This window comes from Cheilinus undulatus, linkage group 18 (assembly GCF_018320785.1).
Source record: "Cheilinus undulatus linkage group 18, ASM1832078v1, whole genome shotgun sequence".
NCBI lineage: Eukaryota > Metazoa > Chordata > Actinopteri > Labriformes > Labridae > Cheilinus > Cheilinus undulatus.
In genome coordinates this window covers 7,574,378-7,589,155 of record NC_054882.1, presented here as the reverse complement: position 1 = coordinate 7,589,155, position 14,778 = coordinate 7,574,378, and the positions used below count along the sequence as shown (strand labels likewise).

At 38.0% G+C, this 14,778-nt stretch overlaps 1 protein-coding gene across 4 annotated transcripts in view; it reads left to right on the top strand.

Moving 5' to 3' along the window:
- slc4a11 (solute carrier family 4 member 11) overlaps positions 1–14,778 on the top strand; it is a 224,895-nt gene that overhangs the window by 193,067 nt on the left and 17,050 nt on the right. For all 4 annotated transcript variants that reach the window (XM_041812785.1, XM_041812784.1, XM_041812786.1 and 1 more), the window contains 5 exons: positions 1,832–1,964; positions 2,432–2,505; positions 5,956–6,184; positions 6,608–6,714; positions 11,821–11,986. In XM_041812785.1, coding sequence (XP_041668719.1) covers positions 1,832–1,964; positions 2,432–2,505; positions 5,956–6,184; positions 6,608–6,714; positions 11,821–11,986 — 709 coding nt within the window. The remainder of the gene's footprint in view (positions 1–1,831; positions 1,965–2,431; positions 2,506–5,955; positions 6,185–6,607; positions 6,715–11,820; positions 11,987–14,778) is intronic.

Below are 14,778 nucleotides of genomic sequence, written 5' to 3'. Positions count from 1 at the left end.
TGTGCCGACGGGCGATTTGAAAAGAAGGCTGGGGTTGGGTGGAGTGCTAAGAAGATTACGTCAAAAATCAAGAGGAGGCACCCAGCCGTGTAGAACAGCAGCTACAAATTCTGCCGTCCTCATCTGCTCTCTTTTATACCAGAAAACACTACCCGAGTAATTTAGCGGCTTTTTTTTTTTTTTCAAAAGTATGCCCGTAATATGTCCTTCTGGTGCAGTCAAGTAAAAAGGTGCATGTATTCAAATGCATGCAGTTTTCAGGAAAGCAGATAAAACAGCTAATCTCAACTAGCTCATTGCATAAATAAACATTAAAAGTTTATATTCAGTTCAGAGAGACAACAGCATATAAACTGCTGTATGTTTTTTATCAAGCAGCATGTTTTGTGGGTTGGAATTTAAATGATCTCGACTGCTGGAAGCTGCAGAATCAGGCTCCAGTGAGGAAAAGCAGCGACCTCAGTGCCAAGATGAAGTTTTAATACCGAGGCTGTTTGCAGGGTTTGTGGTGTGATGATCTTTAAAGTAAATGGGTTAGAATTGGGCTAAGCACATTCTCATGGGGATAATTATAGTACATTTCTAGCAGCTTGTCTCAGCAGAACAATAGGCCGTTTGTAATGTTGTAACTCATCTGCTCTCAAATCTGCTCGAGATTACTACTAAATTGTTCTGGTTTTAACAAAACCCCATTACAATTCTTTAGTCTTTTTATGTTCAAATGGAAGCATTTTCCTTTTGTTTGTTTGTGTGGGGCTTTGTGTGGGTGAGTAAAGAGATGAGACTTTGAAAAATGAGGACAATTAATCTGTATTCCTTCAAACAATTGTAACAGAGTCAAGACTGGTTTTATAGTAAAGGTCAGGCATGGTCAGGGTTAGGTTTCAGCATGTTTGATAATTAAGTTAAATGTACAGTATGTAAATTCAGCTGCTGGAGGGGCTCTTAATCAAAACAATAACAAAAGATGACAAGTAGAGATGCATGGCTCAGCTCATTACCAAAAAACACCTGCAATCTATGAAGTGCATTTACTAAAACCTTAACCATCGTTTTGGTTCCATGCATGATTTCCACACAATGAGGAAGAAAAGCTGTCAAACCTGCTCTTCCTTGTTTACACTGCAAGCAGTTCCAGAATGCTTTGTGAGTAGCTCATAGCATTATCCTACTTTTAGCTTTTTTCCCTTATTAAGTGAAATTCATCTGTGAAATCAGATTTTTTTACTTTTTAATAGAGTTGTCGAACAAGTAAAGTTCCTAAATGCGATTTATCTCAGAATTTCTGTGCTTAATTTTGAATAATCTCCCTTTTCTCTCTTTTGAACTGCATAATTTTGCATTTAAAACTGTTTTTGATTCATTTTGGATTTTAGTGCTATCTTTAAACCAAGGGTAATTCACTTCTGCTTAGATACAGACCTGCTTTTATGTTACGAGAAAAAAAAAAAGGAACTTTGGATAATGGCCTTGATTTCACAGAGTTTTGCCTGCTGCATTCTTAAATTGATTTTTCTGCACTTTTTATGGACCTCTCACTCTAGAGCCTGAAGGAAATGGTCTGTTTTAAGTGAAGAAATATTATCTCTCAGTTCTTATGTATATGTGCAGCTCCCATTGGTGAAACAGGCATTAGTGCCGTCATCTAGGTCCGTCATCTTAATTAGAGCCTCATTTGAATTAGAAAATAAAAAAGGGAAAGAATCTGTCAATTAACAGGAGTTGAACACAGAAAGTCCTGGTGTTTTTTGAACACATAAGTAATAAGAACAAGCAATGTCTCATATGTTTTAATGTCTGTGTTTCTATTTTTTGCCTGGCATCCTCGCAGTGATTAGAGGAATCTGTGACGACTACAACCTGGACTTCCCAGCTTTCTACGCCTGCATCGGTCTGTGGAACTGCCTCTTCCTCATCCTTGGAGGTATCTTCAATGTCAGCCTGCTCATGAAGCTCTTCAAAAGGTATTTCCCATACACGTATATATATATATATATATATATATATATATTTTTTTTTTTTTTTTCTTTTTTCCAAATTGAACTCACTTTAATTGTTTTCCTCGTCGGTGGAATCCAATTTATTGAAACATTTTCTTTTTATCTCTTGGTGCGCTGCTCCCTTCCCTGTCAGAAAGAAAATGTTTTAAATTGGTTGGTCACACCGGCGTCTGCAGTACAATCATAGCACTCGATAGAAAACTCTGTCTGCTTTGTACACCAAACACTTTTTTATCCTTTCTGTGTGACAGCTCCTGTGTGTTAATTTACTTTCACCAATTCTCTAAGTAAGCACAGGAAAATGGGTTGAGTTTGGACTGTTTTTGTTAGCATAAGGTTACTCTTATTTTTCTTATTTTAACCATTTTTACCACTGTATTTTTACTGAACCTCAACAACCTTGATGGCTTTGATGTTTTTGCGTTTTTCAGGTCGACAGAGGAGGTCATTGCCCTGTTTATTTCCATTGCATTTGTTGTAGATGCAGTGAAAGGCACAGTCAAAAGTAAGTTTCTCAGTCTCTACCCAGCCATGTTCGGTAAATTCAACTATTACTCCCTAGATTTCATTTTAACGTGTTACTTACATATGAAACTGTTGAATATATGCATGTGGTTGGTATTACATAACTTCTTATAATTTTAAATGCCAATATTTCATGATAATTCTGACTGTTTAAATTATCTTTAGTCCACCATTTCTACATCTCATCCCTTACTTTTTAAATATCAGTCATATTTTTTCAGTTTCACAAACAAACAGCGCAGTCATAAAAGAAAATACTCAGGCCTCATGGGGAAAAAACCTAGAAAGTCACAAAATATAAGGCATGCAAGACAGAGCAAATGAAAGAAAACAAAACAATTCTTACAGAATACCAAATAAACACTCAGTAACAAAACCAGCACTGGATGAATATAAAAATCAGTGTCTCATTTATCTAACAGTATATATATGAATCCTGAACTTGAAGCTCATCGCTTCTGTAAATTATGGAAATCTTTGTCTGATATCATTACTAACCTTTTAATTTTAACACATTTCTGAGCACTTCTCTCATCTCCATGAACTTTGGTTGCCTGTCTTTCTTTTTTATACCATTTCAAACCCTTTGCTGATTGAAATATGCCCAATTAAGCTTTTACTGGTAGTATATTTTTTGGATAAACAATCAGTATTTTAATACAGTTTAATTTAATCAGTCATAGAACATGTTGGACCTTTCCCTGTTGTTTTGTGTGATTTAATAATTTTACATTCAGTTAAATGTGTGTAATTTTTTTAAGGAAAAAAGCTTCCCAGTAGTTTCTTGAAAAATTAAAAACACTCATATTCTGGCATAGCAAACAAAACAACGTAAATTATAACTCTGGGGTTTTGCACACAATCCATTTTTGTTATCTGATGGCAGCTTTTAAAAAGAAGCACAATCTAATGTGTCGGTCGTGTCTGCACCTTGACTCCAGCACCCTTTTCTAAAGGTCCATCATATTTACCATGAGACCCATGTCTGTCTTCTTGAACTCTGGAATGTTTCTTTAGTTGCAAAATAACACACAAACCCCAAAGAACCAAATTACATACTGCATTCAAGACGATTTTGAAGTTAGAACTATATGGAGCAACTTACTTATTAGTAGTGCTGTCTTTGACTGAAAACTACACATTTAGTTTTTATCATATTCAACTAATCCATTTAATTAAAAAATGTCAGTTTTTCCAGGATTGTTGCTCTTGAATGTAGATGAATACCGTTACTCTGTTCCTATTATAAAGAAAAGCATATTTTTCAAATATTTTGATGCTCCATCTGCTTTTCCTGTAACTGTTTATTTCTTTTAAATAACATTAGATAACAAAAGAATTCTCAGACAACCAAAACCCAAACAATTTAACTAATCTAGTGAGTGCAGTCCTCCTCTTGAGGTCAGACCTCTAGTATGTCATTTAGTCTGGCCAAGAATAAGACACAGAGCCTTCTGGATGGTCTCCAGCTGTGACAACAGGATAAACACAGTAGCTTGAATGTTTGTGTGTCAGCTGACCTGGTGGCAGGGAGAAACTGTGTGCTAAATTAATCAATCCACATCCCGAACCCAGCCTGTGGCCATATTACCCCACCTCTGCCTTTACAGCACCTCATCTTAGTGTATCATAAATATTTACACAATTTAATTTCCAAAAAAAATGAAGCGACGATAGCAGAGTGTAATTTATATGGAATGGGATGTTGTCTTGTTTTGGAGATTGCTGGTGCTGTAGTTCAATTTTCAGAAGCCATTTGTAAAATACGCTCCAAGCTCATACGACATTACCATAACATTAACCTGTGCAATTCTGCTGACGCCTTTTCTCCCAAAATATTTTCCAGTAACACGAGTGAATACATTTGGGTGTGCCTCTGGTTTCAGCACAATTTTGCTTAACTTGTGCTGCGGAACTTTCTCCAGGTTTGATTTGAATGCATGCAGAGTGAGCAGCAGACTGACTTGCAATCCAAAGAATTCAGACAATATTATCTTTATTCTTAAACAAAATATGAGGATTAGCTTGGCTGCTGAGACATAGGCATCCTAACCTAAACACAATATCCACTAAGATGTAAGCATACATTAACACTGCAGGGTTTTATTTCTTAAATCCTATAAAGGTATCGGGTCGGACATCATGTGTAAGCAATAGTCAGTGCTGTGTACATCCTGTATTTTATGATCCAGTTGATCAGGTTTCAGATGAAGAGTATCTCACTTTTATGATGTTGTATCTCTGTCAGCTCTTCCTGCAGGCTTTACAGGCCTTGTCAGCCATGTGTATTAACTCAACATTTTATCTTAACTTTCAAATCTTTTATAGAAGTTGGCTGCAGAATAAAACCACAAAGTTTTTAAGGCTGTTTGTTTCCATCTGCTGTTGTTTCAGTCAATATCTGGTGAATTTTCTTTGGGGCTTTCACTGAGACCAATTCTTGTCAATCTTTCAGTGGGTTTTGTTAGCCAACATATGCTTCTTTTCATGGATAAGGCTTTAGACAACAATACATTTAAAGCTGTGCTTGCTGTATTGGCAGTATGGAAGTATCAGGTGTACTGCACTTGGGCGTCTGCTGTTTCAAGGCAATAGATTTACAGTTTTGTTATCGCAATCTTGGTTTTGTTAAGCACTGCTGGAGTAGTTGCACAGAAAAGTAATGGGATGACAGATTACTAATTACTTTTTAAAAATGAGTTTAAGTTCAAAATTCTGATTAACAACTTAGTTTTGCTGACTTTGAACACAATTTAGTGTTTAATCAGACTAGAAATCCACATAAAGCCCAGTAATAAGCCTGTAGTTATTAACCTAAGAGTGGAGGTGAAGGAAAAGTCTCACCATCACAAAACTCAGAGAGATCCAACTGTAGGATGTCATAAATGTTGGTACATTTTTTTTATAAACTTGTCAATCATGAATTGAACCCAAACCAGTTTAACACTAGAACTGCCAATAGGTAAAATTTACCTAAGTATGTTCTTTAATTGAATCTTACTTGATGTGTATACAGTTTTAAAGACTGTCAGTCTTTGACTTTTACAAAAAATGGATACAAAAAAATGGAAAAAATACATTTACCATTGATAAATGTCAAAAGGTAATCTCAGTGCTTTTAATGAAGAAGAATACAGTGATGAGGAAGTTTTGGGATTAGCAATCAGTCCAAAGATGATTTTCTAGGTGACAGATCATCTTCCAACAGTGATCTAGTTTGCTATCTGTGGTTAATAAGCTGTTCAATGTCAGTGGTTAACTAGCAGTCCTCGATCAGTGCTGTTTATGAAAATCAAGGCACTTTAATGGCAGGTAAATCTGACCCATTGGCTGTTTTAGGTATATATCTACGGCGGTTCTAACATTAATGACATTCCAGTCCCTTTTAGTTTTGTTCTTATCCTAACTTGCACTGTGTCTGTGATTTCAGTCTTTCACATGTACTACCATGCTCCAACACTGGCTAACAGCAGTGTAGAAGACTTCCCTCAAAGTGGAGATTTACTCGCTGGAAACAGGAGTGAGACAGCAGCCGCATTAGCAATCAACGTTCTCCCTGAAACCTTCATCCAGTGCACTCGAGAAAGGCCTGTCCTCTGCCTCCTGCTGATGCTCGGAACGTTATGGATGGGCTACACCCTCTACCAGTTCAAAAGGAGGTATGGGCAACACTGTTGAGATAAATCACCAGAGAAGTTTAAATTGTGTTTGGATGGGAGCACTCACGGCAAGGGTGAATACTGCTGAGTAGGGCCTTGACTCCAGAGATTGTCAGGAATGACAGAGCTTGCAGGAACTTTCCAGACGGGCTTTCACAAAACTCCTTTTTCTGTGCAGGCTTCTGTTCCAGCCTGTTATTCAATAAGCATTAATATTCTACTTCTGATTGCTCCTGGTAATCAAATCAACCTCAAAGCCGGATTCAATTGTGTAAGCAGAAGGCAGACCAAGGTACTTAAGCAGTGTCAGGATTGCAGCCATTGTCCTTGTCTTGTCCACAGTAATTGTATTCTTCTATTATATGTCTCTCCCCACTCAATCCCTTTCTCTCTGTCCCCCTTTCTCTGTCTTTCTCTCTTTAGTCCATTCCTGCATGCCAAAGTGAGGGAGGTGCTGTCGGACTGCGCCCTGCCGATCTCAGTGCTCCTGTTCTCCTTCATCGGCTCCTACCTTTTCAGCGACATTGAGCGTCAGTATCATTTGTTGCTCCACCAGAGTGCATAACAGTTTTTTCACCTTATGTATGTACAGTCTTATCATGTTTGTCTATCAAACTGCTTCTAGGGGAGGTAGCAGTTCTACTTTTTAGGCCTGATAAAGTCACAGGGTATTGATCAATTAACAGTGTTTGATCAATTAGCTGCATGCATCACTGTGTGGCTAAGAACAGGATAAATTATAATGCATAAAGCATTGCAACAGTGCAACACCAGGCTTGATTAAAGCAATCCTTTCCCATAAAATACGTATGATTAAGGTTTACCATTATTATAAGGACAGGATGGTGGCACTGCAGTTCAAAGCTTACTGGTTTGAAACACAGCTGTGGTTTTCTGTGAGAAGTTTGCAAGCTGTCATCATGTACTGGTCCTTCCCCTGATACTTCAGCTTCCTCCTTCAGTCTATAACAGGGCAGATAAGTGAATTTTGGCTACAACTTTTGAAAGTTGTTTCAGCAACCCTTACAAGCATAACTGTTTGTACCCACTGCCATCAACCAACTCAGATCAAGGTGTGCTGTCCTCCTTTATTGGTCAATTTGTGTCTTCAATTTTTAGTCTTCTTAAGCAGACCAGAAACCCACATGATTTATTTACTAAACAGTAAATCACTGTTTTCTTTTATCAATGCCTTGGATGTTGTATCTGTGGATGATGAGAGAGTGGAAGTTGTGGAGCAGTTCACCTACCTTGGCAGCATAATCCACCAATCCACTAACTGCGGGGCAGAGATTACCGCAGACTTGGACTTACCCATGGGGCAGTGGGTTTGCTGGGCAAGGTGCTGTGGTGCTCCTGGTATCTGAGCATTCAGAAGAGAGTCAGATTCTTTCAGTCCTTAGTCCTCCTGGTCTTACTATACTTTTGTGAGGCCTAAACATTGACTCATAGCCAGAAGTGCCTGCTGGATTCCTTGGTGATGACTCTTCTTTGGCGCATTTTTGGGTGTCTTTGGCAAGACTGTGTGTCTACTGCTGACATGCCTGGGAGAACAGGGATGGGGAGGGTTAACTGTACTTCTAGGGGCACTTGGCATGCTTTCCCAGGCCTGATCAAGCTCACCGCTTACTAGGTTCCCAGGACCCAGTGGGCTTGACCAGACGGCGGGGTGGCCACGTGCATCATGAAGGGGTCTGCTGGAGGGATGGGGCATGGGCCTGGTGCATGCCTGGATGATCCCAGAGAAGAGCCGAAGCATCATGAGCTCTTATACCTGTCCTGACCTTTTATAATTTTGATGTAATGTGGGAAAAAAGATGTCAAAAAGTGGCACCATCAGCTCAGTTCTCATCACTAGGTATCCCAACATGCCCTGTGCAGAGAATCGCACAGTAGCAATGCACAATATGTCGGGGCTTTCAGAGGCTATGCACTATTAGTAGTATAAACGTTCTTCATCTGACAGACACAGTCTGACACGCTTTATCCCTCCTGATCCCACCCCTGTGTGGGCAGCAAAAGAAGCATGTTACCTAACTGATGCCAAGGATAATTTAATACTATTTTATAATCTGTTAATGTCGTATTGGATACCTGCAAAAAAAAAAAAAAAAAAAAATCAAGAGCAAGTTCTCATTTGCTATTGAAAATGCATTGAATTGGCTTATGCTAGCAGCAACATAATCTTTTAAATGTGACCCTTTTAAGTGGTCACTAAATGAGGTATTAAAAACAGAAAGAGTTCCTTGCAGGTTCCTCTGTTTGTGAGCACCCTTAAGGGAGCATAGCTAATTTAACAAAGTCATTGACATATCTGCTAAGTTGGCTTTTTTACATTTTCTGTTACTTCTCGTAATTTTTATGGATTTTTATGGATTAATTAGATTTACTAAAATGCACAGTAGCCTAATGTCATCATGCCATGCATCTGCATAATGTATGTCAGTTTAAGATGAATGAATTATTGTCAGATCAGATACAGCAAATAATAGTCAGGCTTCTTTTGGTGAAGTAAGTGCAATACAACTCCAAACAGCTCACACATCAGGGTTTTTAGTGGGTATGTTGGTTATTTTCTCTTCCCTAAAGTAATATGGTTCCAAGAGCACACAGAAAGACGTAAATATGGAAGTGAAATAGAAGTACATCAGTGAGGCATCGCTTCAGTTTCCAGGATACCTGATCCATTGATCTGTTTTTAAAATCTGACTGGCACATTACCACCCACAGCTAATGTAGTCTTGTTATTTAATTCCCCTTGACTAGACTCCCACTGTTAGACCAACTAGAAGTTTAGTAAGCAAAACTTACTAACCAGAATCTTCAGTTTCTGCTTAATTATGATAAAAAAATCTATATTATGCATTTCATAACCCAAGCATTCAGACATTAGTTTTTTTCTTACTGCAGTTTTTTGATGGCTGTAAAATTCATCAGTTTAAATTATAGACCCTGGATATTAATAACCCTAAACCCAGACTATTTTTCAGGAGAAATTTGAGTGAAGTGAAAGCCAAAAATAAAAGGAAAATGCTTTTTATTTGAGATAGTATAGATTTGTGAGTTAAGCCCATTATGAAAAGGTTAATGCTGACTACATTTTGCTAATATTTTCAGTGTCAAAATACAGACTGGAGTTTGTTAAAATAAGAAGAGGCGGCATCCAAAAACAGAAACGCTGCCATTCAACTGTATCTGGAACTTTATGACAGTCAGTGTCAGTATCCCTGACTTTGATATAAAGCAAAACACAGAGCTGTATCTCAAAAAGCATTTCCAAGTTGTTTGTCACCTGTCTTTTTGCACTGCAGTACTGTAGGGATTTATTTTCTTTGCTTACTCCTCAGGCAGGTTGTTAGATCGTTTTGAAGCCTCCCTAACGTGGGGCCTTTATTGTCTGTCTGCCCCCTAATCAAGGCACAGTGCAGACACTTTGGAGATTTTGGTTCTTAGTCTCTTTTGTTAAGCATCCTTCTTAATGTCCATTTATTCTTGCCAAGGCTGCCGCTGCTCTGCACGGGTCAACTCACAAACACAGAGACTAGCAGCAAAAACCCTCAAGTGAATTTTAATTTAAGTGCCTGGCCAATTTTCTGTTCTTTTACCTCCTGGGACAATAAGTCATAAGATAATAGAGCCATTAACGTATTGTCATTCCTTCCTAAATTTAACCAGCCACACTTAATTCAGCAGCATTTGAGGGGATAAAGTCCTAAATTAGATATCCGGTGTTTTAAAAAAGATTTCAGACAATCTTAGAAGCTAATTGTTTGTGTGAATAAGTGACTCATCACAACAGTAAGAGAAATTATTCTCTTTGGTAGGATGGATTCTTGTATATTCATGAACTGAACTGAACTTATGGTAAATAAATATTACACAGAAAGGCAATTTAATGTTCTAAACACAAATGAAAAATAAAGCAGTGACAGCAATAATAACTTGCTTATCCAAATCAAAAATTGTAGTACAAAAATACAGTTTAATTTCAACAATATATAAATGATACTAAAATAGAAAACCCATATCTTTAAAGAAATCATCCTTATTAAGTAGGATAAATAAGTTGAAAATTAACTTGTGCTTTAGTGTAACTATAAAACTACATTAAAAACAGACAGGAAAATACAGGTTTTAAGGTGCATTTAAAGGCATATGAAAACAGAAGAGCACAGGATTTGACATTAAAGTAAAATGTTTTTCATAATTAACAAAGTAGTTATCTTAAAAATCCCTTGCAAAATATACGTGGAAGTAGAAATCTTAGTTGTCGGTTTAGAAAAATAGTGCAGATATTTACCCTTTTTGTCATAATTCTGAGATATTCATTCAGAAAAACAGCTTATTTTTATTTCTGTGAGTGAATGCAATATGCTGTCATAAGAATACTAAAAAAAACTGGATTTAAAAGTTTCTACATTTGGACCACACCTTATTTCTTCTTGTTTACAGTCAAAAGTCATTTTTGATTCATACTCATAGTTTTATTGAAGGTTTCTGGAATAATAATGATATCAGATCATGTTCATAAACTAGGGATGTCAAAAAATTAACCTTTTAGTCATGATTAATCTCTGAATTTCTGTAGTTAATCATAATTAATCAGATAGGTAAAATGAAGATTAAGCCATAAACTTTACCATGGAAAAAGGAGTTTCTTATGGATTGATAAAGAAATAAGGAACAGTGAAAAGGTGACATTGGCTCTTGACTTGTCTACTGAGCTGTCTGAGTTTTTAAAGTGAAACGAGGCATTAGGAAGCAGTGGTGGATTTATTTTACATCGCTGTGGCTGCAGGGTGATGCTGCTGTCAGGTCAGGTATGGGAGTAAGGCACTTCGCCGTGCCACCCTTGGTCTTGTACAGGCCCATACCCCATCTCTCCAGCTCACACCCTCCATAGCGGTCATGGCCGTCCCAAGCTTCTAGACCAGCCCACCAGATCCTGGGCTTTTGTTGACAACCAGAACACCTGACAGAATCCTTCCTGAAGTCACTCTTTCTCTAACTTCATCTGTCACCGTCTTCTTCCATCTCATAGCCTCAGCTATTGTATCAGCTTGTACAAAGACAGGCTAACTGGCTTATTTTAAGATTAAAGCTGGTGTGTGGACTAGTGCCATAAAGCTGCATGCGCTTTTCATGAAGGAACCACACACCACCCCCAAATTAACAGCCGTAAAAGGAGGTGACTCTGGTATTTTAAGGTAAAGGAATGGATGCTTTCCTCTCAGTTGAGAGTGGTTGTACTGTTGGATCAACTTTGAAAGTATTGTATGTTGGAAATGTTACATATTTTTCGTTTTACATACCAGATACAGACATCTTTCATGCAAATCTGCAAACAGATAGGGTTAGCCACACTGCAAATTTACATCAAAGAATGCTCAGTCTTGCTCTTTATTGTTTCATAGATCAAGACATTTCACAAAGTCAGGAAATAATCCCCATACTTCTTCAAATATATCCTCTTTTCATTTTCTTTTATAAGGGGCATTGCTGTTTTGCTTGAAATATGTAAAACATCAATGGATAATAAAAATAGTTGACATTTGTAATAGTTTGATTGTGTAATTGTCCTTATAAGGTCATTATTCTAACCTCCTTTTGATTTTTTTTGTTTTTTCTTTCAACAGTTCCAGTGTTCAAAGTTCACGACCGGCCGATCTTCAACGTGGCTCCGTTTGAGCGTCTGTCTGCAATGAATGTCCTTAGCGCCATGGGCCTTGGCTTCCTCCTCGCCCTGCTCATCTTCATCGACCAGAATATTGTTGTGTCGCTGACCAATGCACCAGAGAACAGGTAGAGGCAACGAATCATTTTGACCTAAGTAAAAATCACTAAAGGAAAGAGAGATATAAATTAAGCTTACTGTTTTATCAGACTGAAGTTACTTAAACTCTTTCTGTGACTCTTCAAAAACCGTCACAGACCTTTGGGGATCCACTCAGCCCCACTTTTGGATCTGCTTAAACCAGATATTCTCTGGTGTGATAGGAGGGGAGGAACAACTGAGCCAGAAACTTGACATCTGAGTCAAACTGTCAGCACCAGGGCGCTCTGAAGAAGCCTCAGAGCCAAACCACAATGTTGATCTCTTACCCTGTTCTGATAGATTTGCATCGGGCAGACCAATGCTGAGCCATCAGCAATTTTCCAGACCTACAGTTAAAATGGATAATGACAGGATTCCAGCTCTTTTTCATCTGATGTGCATTTGTTGGACATAAATTAAGTGGATCTAAATGTCACTAGAGGGCAAAACAATAGCTGCTATAGCAAAGAAAGGAGATTTTTAAGGGTGCTGTTCTGTCTTGCTCTATTTTGGAAGGTTTTACACATTGTTTAAAGTTACTTTACTCTAAAAAAACATCTTTTCAGTAGTTACTGTAGGACCTTCTCCTGTTTGACATGTTACACCATATACCAAACAAACAGGAAACTGTTTGCAGGTCAATTGATGAAACCTGGATAACTAATTTATGCACATTTCATCCCCTCATTTGTCTAAATTGCATGGCTCTGGCTCTCTTGCTCATCATATTGGTACCTTTGTCTTGTTTTTTCCTGGCTTTTCTCACTTTTATGTTGTTTGACTTCAGGCTCAAAGCACAGTGCAGGAACCAAGGAGCATGCTCAGAGCACATTTACAGCAGTTTGAGTTCCACTTAGATGTAAACAGACAAAAGTAAATCGAATCCCAAACTTAATTTCAGTCAGACAGCCTATGCTTATAATTGTATAAATGTTAATCCAGCAGCAGATTATTATTTGAGTTTGGCGTCCAGTCTCAAAACTCGTCACTTCTTTTAGATATCTTTTATATGCAGTATTTGCAGAGTGATAAGATGATATTATAAACCCTATATTGGAACCTTCAGGTAAATGCTGGGCTGCTAGTGGGACTGAAAAATGTAACAGAACACCAGTATGACACAGCAATGACGATACCATTGGAACTAGCATGTGTGTGATAGAAAATTGCTTGAATGATTTGTCAAGTATCACATAAGTGCAGCTTGAGTTTTCTGCCTGAACTACAGTAGATTTCTGATATTTCTCTATACAAGTGCATCTAAAAAAACAGGATCATGTAAAACAGTTAAGCTTTTATAAATTCTAGATTCAGCTCTTGATGATTACAGCTTACAGTTCACAAAAATAAAACATACACTGTCTCAAATTATTAGAATATTGTGGAAAAGTCAAAAAGGTTTCCTGAGCCTTGATTATTGCTCTCTGGTTCAGTACACACAACCACAATCACTGGGAAGACTGCTGACTTAACTATTGTCCAGAAGACAATCACTGACACCCTTCTCAAACAGACTTAGCCCCAGAGGATTAATGTTGAAAGGGCAGGCTGTTCTCAGAGGCTGTATCAAAGCATATTCATGTGAAGTAGACAGGAAGGGACAAGTGTGTAAGAAGACGAGCACAAGCAACAGGGGTGAGCTTAGCCTTCAGAGGATTGACAAACAAAGCAGATTAAAGAATTTGGGGGAGTTTCACAAGTAAAATAAATATTTAATTTGTAAATCAATGTCCCAGAGTTTGGAGGAAGATCAGAGAGGCTGCTTGAAGTCGAGTGTTTTTATTACCAGTCAGTGATGTTTTGAGGGGCCGTGTTATCTTCTGCTGTCAGCGAGTCAACGCTGTCAGCCCTTCATGCTTCCATCTGCCGAGAAGCTTGATGGAGTCACTGATTTCCTTCTCTAGCAGGACTCTGTACCTGCCCAGAACTACCAGAAACGGGTTTCCTGACCTTGATATTACTGTGCTTGATTGGCCAGCCAACTTGCCTTGCCTGAACCTCATAGAGAATCTCTGGGTAATGTTAAGAGGAGGATGAGAGATACCAGACTCAACAATACAGATGAGCTGAAGGCTGCTATCAGAACACGTGGGCCTCACAACACCCTAGCAGTGCCACAGACTGATTGGCTCTGTACTATTTCATATAGATGTAGTAATTTGTGCAAAAGGAGCTCCAACCAAATACTGAGTGCATAAATGAGCATTATTTTCCAGATCATCAACATTTCTGTATTAAACCGTTTTTGGACTGATTTTTGGGATATTCTAACATTTTGAGAAAGTTGATTTTTTTTGTTGTGAGCTGCAAGCTGTAGCCATCAGGATTAAAACAAAAACAGTCTTAAAATATTTCACTTTGTAATGATGAGTCTAAAATACATAGAAGTTTCACTTCTTGAATTAAATCACAAGGGAAAAAATGAACTTTTTCATGATGTTCTGGGTTTTTTTAGATGCACCTATGCATCTAACGTGTTGGCTCTGCACGCCCTCAAAAATAACACACAAGATGCTGAATGCTCATGACTGGTAGAGGTGTGACAACCAACACGGCATCAGACGGTAGCAGATGAAAGTTTAAAAGACAAACTGATAAACCTAATCTTCAGTTCTCCTCATCTTCACGTTGGTATGTCACTTTAATGAGACAAACACGTCTGTCAAACTAGCTGGGATGGATGGTTCTGTTTTAGAAATCAATGTTTGAACCTGTGATAATCAAAACAAGATGGGTGTTGCAGTTCAAAAGGTTACTGTGCAAAGTGGTGACTTTCACT